The 14,117-nt window shown below is 39.3% G+C and overlaps 2 gene segments (V, D, J or C); one reads left to right on the top strand and one right to left on the bottom strand.

Annotated features, from left to right (window-relative positions):
• Positions 1 to 6,751, top strand: part of LOC115439571 (Ig kappa chain V-III region MOPC 63-like) — a 55,564-nt gene extending 48,813 nt beyond the window's left edge. Inside the window, 2 exon segments of the V gene segment in view lie at positions 4,700 to 4,737; positions 6,228 to 6,751. Coding sequence covers positions 4,700 to 4,737; positions 6,228 to 6,553 — 364 coding nt within the window.
• Positions 6,752 to 8,146: 1,395 nt separating this feature from the next.
• Positions 8,147 to 8,628, bottom strand: LOC115439577 (Ig kappa chain V region 3381-like). The segment is given in 2 exon segments: positions 8,147 to 8,469; positions 8,577 to 8,628. Coding segments are annotated over 2 exon segments (375 nt in total).
• Positions 8,629 to 14,117: the final 5,489 nt, after the last annotated feature.

Here is a 14,117-nt window from a genome sequence, read left to right as displayed (position 1 = left end):
CAGCTGTCAGTCATCCACAGTTCCAGTGTCAGGACTATAAACTCTCCCAGAGCACTGGAGCATGGTGCTGCTGATGCAAAGTCACTGTATGGAAATCAGGACTCACTCCAACAGGTACTCTGATTACTGTACATGTGTTATGGCTGGGGCCGTTTCTTGTCTTTTTTTCCTCGTCTCCTCCTCCTGTTTGGCTGATGGACAACACCTGCCACTAATTGTCCAGCCTAAATCCAGGAGCCACCACCATGAAGATGACCAGTAGGTCCATTGCTGCAGTGTTTTTGCTTGCTTAATCTTGTGTTCACTTTTAAGTAATTTGGCTGTATACAATTTTTGGTTTTTCTGTCTTATTGTATAATAAATTCCAAATGGTTTTTGTTACAAGAAGCCAGCTCTCCACATTTTTAGCTTACCAGCTGATAGGCCATGAGCTACTGTCGTCATGTGGCGTCTGGTGGCGTCGTTGTCGTCTGTCGTCCATTACAAAACTTTCAATCGTCTTTTTCTCCGAAACTACAATTCAAATTGACTTCAAACTAGGCATACAGCTTCTTTATGGTGATGTCAACAAAAGTTAGTGAAATTATTTGGATCCAGATCTGATTCTGGATTTGGTGCGACTTTGAAAAATTTCCCCATTATAAGAGATAGGAAGTGGATCGATGCAATAATAGCCTATGGTATGTCTGTCCACCAACTAACCCTCTGGACCACACAGCCCCCCCAAATACCATGATAGTTGACCCGTCTTGAAATACCATATTTTCATTCCAAAGGCATTCAGGCACCCTTTGCTGCATATAGATCCTTAAAGTCCTTCCATTGTTATTTGATGGTTACATACTTTGACATATATATTCTCAACACATTTCACTACAATTCATGACCGAAGTTGACCTATGGTAGGTCATTCAAGCCATTACTGTATGCACATTGTTTCCAGAATATGTGTGAAACACTTGTTTCAACAAAGCCAGGTCTATCAAAGAATAAATCCCAACCGTCCATGCTTTCAGCTTGGCCTATTTCTGTAAATACACATAACTGGGTGATAATAAATGGCATCTGGATACATTTCCCAAAGCTTTGAATTTAGCCGGTAAGCTACAGGGCCATTGGTCCTATTTTTATTCTTTTTTGGTCTTCACCAGAAACATCTTTCTTGTTTTTGTGTCAGCACCCTAGACCTCCTGGCATGTAACAGATTGGGGGCTCATCACTGTCAGAGAGACCATATGATTGGCGTATGTGTGAGTATGGTTGTGGTTGGTTATGGGTGTTTTGTGTGACCTACATTGCATATTTGCTTCACGTGGCTTTCCCAGACTAGATTAGAGGGGTGTCCAGTTTGGTCGTTCCGCGAGCGCACCATCGGATACCTGTTTTTTGTTTTAATTTGTTGTTTTCGGGGTGTGTATTCTCCAAAGGGGATAGACGTGCAGGGCTTCAGCTGCTGAGCTCTGTCTTTGAAGTGGCCTCGAACCTGGAAAATCCGAGAAGATACGTTAGGGTGAGTTTTTCTGTAGGTAGGACTCTGGGATTGTTCATGAGTTGTGCTTTGTAAGCATTTTGTACACGCTGACTGGTTTCCTGTTCCACTTTGGGAAGGTGTGGAGCAAGTGTGCGCGTGCGCGCATGAGGTTTCTTTAGGTGCGCAGGCCGGCTCATTTGTGTCCAGGTGCAACCCAGCTGATTTCGAGGGGGTGATCAGCTGTGATCCGGATCAGCATTGACTCTTTGCCTGGTGAGTAATGGCTGCATTTGATTTAGTGGAGTTTGTAGCTAATCCTATGTTGGCTGTATTTGATGCCTGTAGGAAGTCTGATTTGGTGGAGATCGCCAGACACTATGGCAGTACTGTCTCAACAGTGCTGCTTGTTGGTTGATTGCGGGAAGCAATATCAGCTGTCTTAGTTAACGAGGGTGTTATAGATGTGCCTGTGTCAGGTGATTTCGGTTGTGAGTCGACGACAGCGGGAGCTGCAGTGGTGTCCCCGGTGGGTCGTCATCCAGAGGTGGCTGTGGGTGCACAGCAGCCTGCCGCAAGTGTATGCACCAGTTCCATGGGTGAATCGGAGGACAAGCCTCGGACATCTGCAGATGTAAGGGCAGAATCATCTCCTGAGGATCCCCGTATGGACATGCGCATAACCCAGCTTAAAACCCAAAAAAGAAGAGAGGGATCGGGAGTTTCAGCTCTGACATGAGCTTAAACTAAAATGGATTGAATTGGATGCTGCCACCGCCAGGGAGGTAGAGTTGAAAAAGTTGGAGGTCAAATCAGTTCTTCAAATGCATAAATTAGAGTTGCAAGTGGCCTGAGGTTTAGGCACAGAGCAACCAGTCTTGGTTGGTTCCTTTGATGTATTTGATGTGTCTAAGAATATACAGTTTGTCCCGGTTTTTCGTGAGATCAAAATAGAGTCTTATTTTGGTGCTTTTGAGCGCATTGCGTCCGTGTTACATTGGCCAGCAGACGTTTGGGCAATTTTACTACAATGTAAACTCAGTGGTAAAGCTTTAGAAGCCTGCGCCTCGCTGTCTGTGTCTGATCGTCTGAATTATGAGAAGTTGAAAGGAGGTATATTACACGCTTATGAGCTTGTGCCTGAGGCTTATAGGCAGCGTTTTAGTGGGCTCAAAAAGCCATTCAACCAGAGTTTGGTTGATTTTGCTTGTGAGAAAAGTCTTTTGTTTGACCAGTGGTGTTCTGCTAATAAAGTTAACACTTGTGCTGCACTTCATGAGCTGTCCTTTTTTGAAGATTTTCCTCTTCCCGAGAGTATTATTGTTTATCTAAACGAACAAAAAGTTTCTACACTCCAGCAAGTCCCTGTTTCCACCGACAAATTCGCTCTTACGCATAAAAATGTCTTTAAGCGTGAGTCTACGCCTTTGTTGAAAGGTAATGGAAAACCCACTCAGTTTGATTTTTCAGACAGTTACAAGTCTGAGAGGCCAAAACAATGCTTCTACTGCCACAAAACTGGTCACTTGATTTCGGAGTGCGATGAACTAAAACACAAGCAACCAGTTGGCTTATCTAAAGTGAAAGATGTGGGACTCATTAAGACTGTTCCCAGGGTGTTCACTGGTACTACTGATTCCTGTCAGCCTATTGCCCCTAATGATTGTTTTAAGCCTTTCATTTTTGAGGCTTTCGTTTCAATCCCAGGAGAAGCCAAGCACCTACTTAAGGTCCTGCGAGATACAAGAGGCTCTCAGTCATTTATTTTGTCCAGTGTGTTGCCTCAGTTTTAAAACTGATTGTCACTTAAGTACCATTGTGAAAGGCATGGGTTTGAGTTATATACCGGCTCCTCTGCATAATGTCCATGTCGAATCAAAGTTGTTTAGTGGTGTGTTTCAAGTAGCTGTCGTGACCAATTTCCTATTGATGGGATAGATTTCATTATGAGAATGACATTGCAGGTGGGAAAGTGTATCCATCCTCTGAGGTTGTTGACCCAGCCTTGTTTGAAAGGCGATGTAGTCTGCTTCTGCAACACCTGTACAACCTGCCAGGCTGTGGGGAAACCCAACCAAGTAGTTCTGCCAGCACCAGTCCGCCCTGTTCCTGCCGTTGGTAAGCCATTTGAACATGTTATTGTTGATTGTGTGGGTCCCCAACCTAAGACTAAATCAGGAAATCAGTTTTTGGTTACTGCTTTGTGTTTTCTCTAGGTTTCCTGACGCAATCCCGTGAAGAAAAATCACAGCTCCAGCAGTTATTAAAGCCTTAACCAAGTTTGTTATGACATTCGGACTCCCTAAAGTTGTACAAACCGATCAGGTTACCTACTTCCTGTCCAAAGCCTTCAAGAAAACGTTACAGTCCCTTAGTATATCTCATGCTGTGTCTAGTGCTTCTCATCCAGAGTCACAGGGTGCCTTACAGCCCTGGCATCAGACATTAAAGTCCATGTTGAGCAAGTATTGCTTTGAGACGGGGATGAGGGAGTACCATTTGTGATTTTTGCTATTAGAAATGCTACTCAAGAGTCCATAAGATTTAGTCTTTCTGAACTAGTGTTCAGGCATAAAATACGTGGTCCACTTAAAGTGCTTAAAGAACGTCTTCTGTCTCTGTCATCCACCAAAACTAGTGTGTCAGAGTTTGTGTCAAAGTGTCGGGAACAGTTAGAGCAGGCTGCTATTTTATCTAAGGCAGCACTTTCTTCTTCTCAAGCCAGTATGTAGGAGCGCTTTGATAAAAAAGCAGTGGTACGTCATTTTAAGCCTGGTGACAAAGTCCTACTTTTGCTTCCCTGTCTTGCCTCTGCTCCATCAGCCCGTTTCTCTGGCCCTTATGTGATCGATAGGAAGGTCTGTGACATAGATTACCTCATTTGTGTGAGAGACCAATACATTTACACTGGATTGATTAGGAATGTGTCAGGGATAAGATTAGTATTTTTTGTCTCTAAATGTTTCTTGTGTAAATGTCTGTTTTATTTCTTTTGTCATCTGCACAGTTCAATTCAGTTAATTTCACATGCATTTACAAATGGAATAAATCTGGAATTACATTTATATTTGTACTGATGTGTTTTGTGTTGTGATTCATTTTGTCCTGATGCTGCTGTGTTTTACAGATTCACACTGACTTTGTTGAGTTTGTTGTTTTCAGAGTCACAGAGCCGTGTCTTTACATTCAGAGGTTTTTGTACGACGACCTCAACCACTTTGTATCACTGTGGTACACGTTCGGTGGAGGAACCAGACTGGATGTTGGAAGTAAGTGCAAAATTCAAAAAAATTTCAATCATTTATCAGCAATATTTATTTTCTCAGATAGAATTTTTACCTTTTTAATGACTGTATATCTACTTTAAATGTTAGTGAACAGTAGGTGTTTGGTAACAGAAATATGTGAAATGAGTGGAATGTAGTTGTGGTGTAAAGACAGGAACATAATTGATAGTTTAGATTAAAGCTGAGACTTGAGGACTTGTAGTTTTAGTGTGATCAGTTACAGCCGTGTCTCTACACTCAGAGGTTGTTGTTGGACTCAGTTTGTATCACTGTGGTGGACTTCTGGTGGAGGAACCAGACTGGATGTTGAAGGAAGATTATGCACAAATTCTCAGTATCACAAATTAAGGCTTTGTATTTAGTTATTGTTTGTTTGTGTTTTTTTCCAATGGATCAAATGTGTTTTTTAAATGTGTAAAACTTTTCAGGTTGTATTTATTCCTGGTCGTCGTCCTCAGTGCAGCTTTCCTAAACATTTCTTTCATTATCTATGTCTCACTGATGTTTAAACTAATGTAAATGAGAAGAGTTCAGACTTTAGTCCAAGTTTACATCAGTTCATTGTCATGTTCCACCATAAACATATTAGTTTATCATATCAGTGACATTAAAAAAAAACTCAACTAAATCTACAAACAGATGTACAATTGAAAAATGTCTCAATATCTTCTCATTGTGTCAGTTACAGTTTGTAGTTTATGTTGGAATCATTTATAGTGATTTGCACAGTGATAATTGAAATCAACATGAAGGTGTGATTGTCGTCAGTTATTTATGTCGCTGTTTGTTCTTAACTCTGTCATGTGTCTGTTTGTGTTTGACAGTAAATATGTTCACAACGTTGAACAGAACCATGAATATTAGACATTTTCCATCATATACAGTCTGTCTTTGTTTCTAATACAGATGTTTCCTATCGCCTTGAGTTTGATCTGTTTTTATCGTCATTTCTCGTGAACAAATGAGACAAATATGTGATTTTTTCAACTCAGCTCAGATTTTGTCCAAGGCTAAACTACTATTAATTTTCAGAGGTTATTTGATTTTATATTTAACAGTTTATCATCAGGTTGTGTCAGTGATAAAAGAACTGAATCACTGTTGTCTTTATGTTGGTTTCAATATAAATAGGTTTGAATGAATGTTAATGACAATACAGATTATTCTGATTTCATTGGTGACTTTGTCAAACAGTTGAAAGAACACAGCACAGACTTGGTTGAACATGTTCTTTCAGTGCACTTTGCTGTATTTCAGCTCATATGAGGACTGTTTGTGCTGATTTCCAAGTTGAGTTTGTTTCCAGGAAGTGAAACCATGTGTGAGTGAGTGACTGGTGGAGCAGAAAAACCATCTGACACCAAGTCCTTCAAGGAGAAAATCCCCTCTCACATAGTCACTGTGTCCAAGTATGGGATGTGTGATTGACAGCTGTGTGGTCCCTGTCCTCTAAGCTGATTGGTGTCTCCTAGGTGATACCCGTCCCACCCTGACGGTGCTGCCCCCCTCCACAGAGGAGCTGCAGCAGGGGAAGGCCACGCTCATGTGCCTGGCCAACAAGGGCTTCCCCTCAGACTGGAGTCTGTCCTGGAAGGTGAACGGCGGCAGCAGCATCAGCTGGGAGGAGAGCAGGAGCCCCGCGGTGCTGCAGAAGGACGGCCACTACAGCTGGAGCAGCACCCTGAGGCTCCCTGCAGACCAGTGGAGGAAGGTGAACTCTGTGACCTGTGAGGCCACCCAGGGCTCCCAGTCTGCACTCTCACACACACTGAGGACACACCAGTGTTCCCAGTACTGAGCCCACTCACTGGGGATCACCTACTGCTCTGACTCTGCTCATCAGCTCACTCTGTCTCTCCAACTCTCTGGCTTTGTGTCATTTCAACACTTTGAACAGCAAACATTTTCAGGCTTCTCTCACTGCTGCAATATTGGTTCAGTGTTTGACCACAAATAAACGTCTGTACATCAAACCTGGGGTTTTTGCGTTCATTGTTATGTTGTGTTTTATTCACTTTTTGCTGATTTTGTCCAATAAAGGGTCAAATTAAATACAGTTGACAGATCATTTTTTTATACTGCTGGACAATGTAAATAGGATTTGATCCCATTAAATAATGACACCTTGTTATAAAGTGTTCTATTTTGGTCATTGAAGGTTTATACATAAACATTTTAATTCTTTTCATCAATAAATTAAATATTTCAATAGAAAACATTAAGTGTGTCATTAACAATTACCCGTGTGCTTGAATGAAATGCATGTATGGTATTACCACTCATCACATTTTTACTATTACCGACTAAGTATATTGTGAAACTTTGAACAAAAAAGAAAAAAATTGTGGCCAGAGGTTTGGAAAGAGATCCACACATAAAAAGACATGAATGTGGATCCTGATCTGCTTAGATGTGGTTGACTTCTGCTAACGGCCCAGTGCTCATGTTACCGGTCCCAGAGCGCTGAGAGCCACAATAACAATGACTGTTTGGTCCTGATGTGGACCAGATCCAAATGACACAGAACAAACAGAGCAATGAGGAAACTTCACTCACTGTTCTTCTTCCCAGAATGCATCTGAGGACGAGGGGCAGTGCATCACTATAGTACCCCAGAGGAAACTGGAGTAGAAGAATAGTTCCTACCTCATAACTCCTATTGTAAACCCCTGTTATCCACACTGCCAGTGCCATGACAGTTCACAGCACCATCACTGGACAAGGTTAAGCATTACACTTTGCAGCAAAATGGAAACATTAATAAAAAGAAAGTCATAAAATAAAAGTGTAGATTTAAAAAAACACACAAAAAGGGGTCACACTATTTTAGGTGTGCAACACACAGATTACAGAAACATTTTGAAAAACCAGCCTAATTAGTCCATCTGAATTATACTGGCCCAGTCTTGAATTGCTACCACTCCCATATGATTGAACCTACAATCACACATCCAAATAAAAAATGTGTGACCCAGCACACAGAATTATGTACAGTTCTTAAACAAACTATGAAAAACCAAAGCTCACAAACTCACATCGTAACAGAATATGACCTGCATAATGTGACGGAATTTTCATCATTCGAACACTGACGATATTTATTAGTTTTGTGAAAGAACTTGAACATAAAGACAAATGAAAACAAGTGAAAACCATCAAAGAAATGGAATTCAATAATCATGGAGGGGTTAAAAAATTATTAACAGGTTGTTTTGATGCTCAGCTCATGATTGAAAACTGTGTAAAAACAATAATAATAAAGTGTTAAATAGTGTGATTTATCCCAGTTATGGATTGGATAGTGTTGTTACATCTAGTGTTTTAGTTTCAGTGCAGCTGTGGATCAGATCAGTTCCTCTGCAGCTGAAGGAGGTTTTTGTACGACAGTTTTTTACTGTGTGAACACATTCTGACTGTTGATAACATGAAAACTCTGACAGTAATAAACTGCTGCATCTTCAGCCTGAACATCACTGATGGTCAGAGTGAAATGAGAGTTTGATCCACTGCCTGAAAAACGACTGGAAATCCCTGATTGTCGAGTGGTGGCATAGTAAATGAGAAGTTTAGGAGTTTCTCCATCTCTCTGTTGGTACCAGGCTAAACGGTCTGAGCCATAAACATCCTGACTGGTGGTACATGTGATGGTGGTGGAGGCTCCCAGATCAGAGCTCACTGCTCCAGGCTGAGTCACTGTGACCTGGCCTCTGGACTCTGAGGATACAGAGACACAAACATAAAGCAGCGTCATGGTTTTGTCTTCTTCATCTCAGAGGGACGGATGTTCATAGAGGAGAGGAGTTGGATTGTCTGGACTTTACCTGTGAAGCAGCAGCAGAGGAGAGTCCAGATGAGGACGGAGACCAAAGTCATGCTTTTGATGAGGAGGATTTGTGTGTGTTGTGTTGTGATGAAGGACAGCTGTCAGTCATCCACAGTTCCAGTGTCAGGACTATAAACTCTCCCAGAGCACTGGAGCATGGTGCTGCTGATGCAAAGTCACTGTATGGAAATCAGGACTCACTCCAACAGGGACCTGGATTAACTCTAATCATCAATCACCTCAATGGATCAATCACTTTATTTGAGTATTGATTGGGAATATGTGGGAGTTGATTTTACATCATAATCAATTCAACGCTGTACAGGTTCAGAAAGATTCATTCAAAAATTAATATTTAAAAAACTAAATATTCCGATGAGGCAATTATTTTGTTGTAATTCCACATGGTGGGCAAATATGTTTGAAATGTTTGTAGTTTGTTAATATTTCAGGTATTTCAAGGTTCAGTGTCTGCTCACAGACTGATGTTCATTCTTTATCAGATTCAATCAACATGTGAAATTTAATGTTTCTCAGAGTATTTTCATTCAGTGAACAAATGTTCTCTATCAGTAACACAACCTGTTCCACAAACTGAGTATGAGGAGTGAAAATCCTCTGATGTTAATACTGATTTCATCTACATGTTGCATTAATGGGTCTGATTTACAAACTTCTACAACTGTTTGATTATTAAACTGTTTTGCAGTGATTAAAATTTATATTCATCAAACATCAGTATTTTATTTTAATGATGTAACGTTGAGTTTTAGTGACTATTTTCATCTTTCTATCTTTGGTCCTGAAACCTGTCTGTTGTCACGGTTCAGCAGTGATGCCTGACCGTTGTCATGGTTAATGAAATTCGAGGAGAAAATGAAACTCAGTAGTACATAGTAATGTAAGGTCTTTAATATTATTAGTAAATAGACATATGGGAATTCTGCTTCATGAACCTCAAAACTGGATGAACTTTGGTGTTTTAAAATACACAAGTATAATTATAGTGTCAGTGTGATTTGATAATCCTGTTGTAACATTAAAATCCAATCTATCTGGTACAAACTGCTTTGAAAATTATCACCACAAAAACAGAAAACCTTCAGGCTGAACAATGAACACATGTAGAAAAGAGGAATTTTATTTGATCCAACCCACAGTCTGTATTTACAGTATATATTATATAAAATTAATAATATCCACATCTATCAGAAGAACAAAGAAATGAACTGTTCAGTGCGATGAAGTTTTATAACTTTTTTGTAGAGTTTCTGTATCTTCAGTTAAGATGCATTAATTATCATGATAGAGTTGAAGCGTTAGAGGCACCAAATTCAGTCAGTAAATGATAAACTCCATCTAAAGTCTTTAATTTATGAGTTTCATTACAGATTAATTGAAAGTATATATTTTTTGTGTAAGAAATAATTAAACATAATCTGCATAAAGCTAATTATCTTACTCTAAAAACTAAGCTGACACCTGTCACAAAAAATGAAAACATTTAGTTTAGTGTTAGTAAATCTTTATTACTAAAAAGAAGCAGCATTTTCAAAGATATTTAGGATCAAATTTACATGTAGTTCACTGATTCTTGAGATTTTGGACAAAACAGGATTTATTTTTTTTTTTGTAGAAAAAAAAGTTCTAATTTTTAAAAAAAATCTTAAGTCTTAAAGTCATAGAACCATTTCTTGGCCACCAAGTTTTACAGTGATGCAACCTCCCCATTTTTTATTTTTTCCATCAAACAGGTGTTTTTCCTGTCATTACTTTGTTTTTGTCAACACCGTAAGACACAACAAAAAGCTAATTATTCTTTTTTATTTAGTCAAGTATGGATTTTCAACCTTTAAATAATTGTGTCTGACACCATATGTACAGATATATGCTGCTAAATGTTGAATATTTATGGATCTATACTTTTATTTACTTTTACTTTTATTATGTCATTATTTAACCATATTATACTATATGTGAACTTTGGACACACTTTTACTCTGTATAAAGTTCATACAAGCTGTTAGAAACCATCTTAGGGTGTCAAGGCCTTCCACAGAGACAGTGGCGCCAGCTGAGACATGGACTTATCTACCATTTACGTAAACACATACATGTAACAACTCAGAAAAATCCTTGAAAAAGACCGTTCACTAGATGCAACTGGTATTGGGACATCGAGACGCTGTCAGTATGCCTGTTTACCTTTTATGAGCCAAAGTAAATCCCTCTTCTTTGAGACGATCCACTGGTTTCACCTTGTTTTTGCGAAACAAAACGACAACAGTTTGGTGGAGAATGCAGGTATTTCATTGAAGGGGGGAAGAAGAAAAGAACAGCTTTTTCAGTTTTTTTTCTCATGTCGCTCTCTATCTGACATCTGGCTGACGGTGCATTTTTGTGCCCAGTAACAGGTCAGAGAGGGAAAAACATGAGAGGAAGAAACGAACAACCCAGAAAAAACATCTCCTGAGGAAGAACCTGAAGAAACCTGAAGAATTCTGCGTTTGACAAGCCCCCACGGTGTCTCTAAGTGAGTATATGTGTAAGAGTGTAGGTGAGGAAGCAGGATCCAGTTTAAATTGAATTCTGCATATTGACTTTTCTAAATTTTGAGGCTTGCCAAAACTTATGTGCATATTTGCATACAGAGTGTGGAGTGGAAGTATTTGTTGTTACATTGTTCATATGTTGTTTGTTTTTATTTTTTTAAAAGAACTAAGGTACGGGCTGACAGCCGACAGAGCTGTTTGTGTTTATTTATTTATTTATTTTTTAAAGGAACTAAGGTACGGGCCAACAGCCGACAGAGCTGTTTGTGTTTGTTTATTTATTTATTTTTTAAAGGAACTAAGGTACGGGCTGACAGCCGACAGAGCTGTTTGTGTTTATTTATTTATTTATTTTTTAAAGGAACTAAGGTACGGGCTGACAGCCGACAGAGCTGTTTGTGTTTGTTTTTTATTTAAAAAGAACTAAGGTTTGGGATGATAGCTGAGAGACTCTGTTTGAAAGTATTCTTAAAGTATTCTTGAGGCAACTAAGGGTAATGCAAAGAGTAGAGACCAACAGACGTAACATATTACTGTGCCTCCATTTGAAAGTATTCTTGAAGTATTGAGTTCATTCTGGTTGGAAAGTTCCATTTTGAGACCAGATAAGTACAGAGGGCTAATAGAACTGGCAGTGCGAATTTAAAAGAAAAAGGAGAAACCTTATTCAAGTTTATTGACTCTATTCCATTCTTTACACAATCTTCTATAAACATATCTGGTTAAATTAGAACAGAGACAGGGCCATCAGACAGCCTAATTTGCATAAGGCAGGCTTTGGCTTCATCTAGTGAAACTTTTTGGAATGACACACTGACTGAAGTCCAACTCTATTTCCCTTAGTTTTATTCTTTAGGTTTTGGCCCATAAATAATTAGAAGTATAATAATCACTTTACATTGCCTGATTTAATTCCATTATTCCTATTAGCTATTTCTGATTAATCTCTATCAGATTACCTTGTCCATGTTTTGCATTTAGAAGTAATCAGTCGTCTCCCATTGATTCAGTTAATCCTATTAATTGATCTGTTGCTGTCTATGCACTTATAATTGATTATAGATTTGATTAGTATTGGTTTTATTTGTTTAAGTTCACTGATTGATCAGTTGTCTTTATACTGCCCTACTTCTCCAAGCATTGATCTTTGATTTAGTTGATCCTATCAGCTGATCTGTTGTTGTCTATGCATTTATAATCAATGTATAGATTTGTTGTCACTTTGGCATTCTTGGATCTTCAGTTATTGATCTGTGTTGATTTATGCAGATAGATTTCTTTAGTATTGATTATCGTGGTTCAGGTATTTCTGAAATTCTTTAGTATTGATTATTCTGAAATTCTTTAGTATTGATTATTCTGAAATTCTTTAGTATTGATTATTGGTTGTTTGTGTATTTCCAATTTTTAATATTTAGAAATTCTTACTCGTATCTCTTTGATTTAGTTTAGTGTTACTTATTGTTTGTTATTGATTGTTAAAGTTCTCTAGTATTTAGAAGTAATTATTTACTCGCTGATTGTTGTTTACATTACCCAGATTTTATTGCTGTTTTGACTTTCTAAGCCTACGTGTGGTTTATGCTCATTTTATTCACCCTTGATTTTTCGTTCCAACTGGTCATGTGCATTCTGATCCATGTAATATTTGGAGTTATCTAATCTTTACCTTAATTTTGTTTGATTACTCACTTCGATTTTATTGCTGTTTTTCTGTTGTCTTACAGCATTTTAGACCTACTAGTGATTACAAAATGAAGATTGATTTGCAGCTGAAGGTTGGTCATTTGCTACTTTGTAGTTACAGAACAACCAGCAGACGGCAGCACCGAGACGACGGAACCACGAAAACTGAGATGAAGACTGCACTGAGCAGGAGCAAAGACTCACCACCAACAACAGCATTAGCCACCTGTGGAGAAGCTAGAAGCTAACGGCGAAAAGTGCGAGGTAACATTTCCAAAGCAGAGGTCGTCCATGTTTGAACCTCCACATACGGGTGGTGTTAAAAGTCCAGTCCCTGATGGAGGACTACGTTACCCAGGATGCATCTGTTTGACTTGCAGTTCTGCTCACTCGTGGTTGCGTATGCTACTTTCATTTTGGTCCGGCAGGACAGCAGCATCCACAGAGCAGAAATTGACATCCTGTCATAATTCTTCTTAATCCTGAATGTATAACCACCGTGTGCGTCCTTAAGATGTAAGTAGAGTATTTTGCATGAAAGGCGTGTTATTTCTGGGGGTTAGATAGTGAAGTTGTACCTGTGGTTTCAGTTGCTAATGCTACCGCTAAGGCCTGCCGCAGCGCTCCTCGTGCGCTCCAAAGTATCTAGTGGATGACTATACTCTGTCAGTAACCTATTATTGACCAGTATTTGTCTTTATTCACTGTTTATTTAGCTCGTGTGGCATCTTTTTACCGTTTAGTTAATCACGCTATTTAAGCCTATGACCGTAATTGGTGTTAGAGTGCCCTCTGTGGGATTCGCCATGCTACTGCCGGTCTGTTTATATGGCATTGAGCATACGTGATGTTAGAGTGCCCTCTATGGGATTCTTTATGTTACTGCAGGTCTGTTATACTGCATTTCAGTGTAATGTGTAAAGCGCTCTGTTACTGATGTTTATACTGCATTCCAGTGTAATGTGTAAGCGCTTTGTTACTGATACATTTCCTTTGTTCCTTGTCTGTTGCAGATAACCACACACACACACACAAACATTCACACACTTACACACATATATCCACCAACTCAATCATTCAACCAATACCTGTACCAGCATCGCTTCCCATGTACCTGCTCCCATTTCTTCAGCCTCATTAAACCTCAGAACTGTATCATTGGAGTTTGTCTGTTCCTTCTGACCGAGGAAGACTCAGTTGAAGAGCAATCCGAATCAACATACATTTAGACACACACCGTCTACTACAAGTGGTCCTTCGAGCCGGATGCTCATTGGCTGAGTCAACAAGATGACAACTCA

This window comes from Sphaeramia orbicularis, chromosome 19 (genome assembly GCF_902148855.1).
Source record: "Sphaeramia orbicularis chromosome 19, fSphaOr1.1, whole genome shotgun sequence".
NCBI lineage: Eukaryota > Metazoa > Chordata > Actinopteri > Kurtiformes > Apogonidae > Sphaeramia > Sphaeramia orbicularis.
Note: the sequence above shows the minus strand (reverse complement) of the source record. Positions and strands in the feature narration are given on the sequence as shown.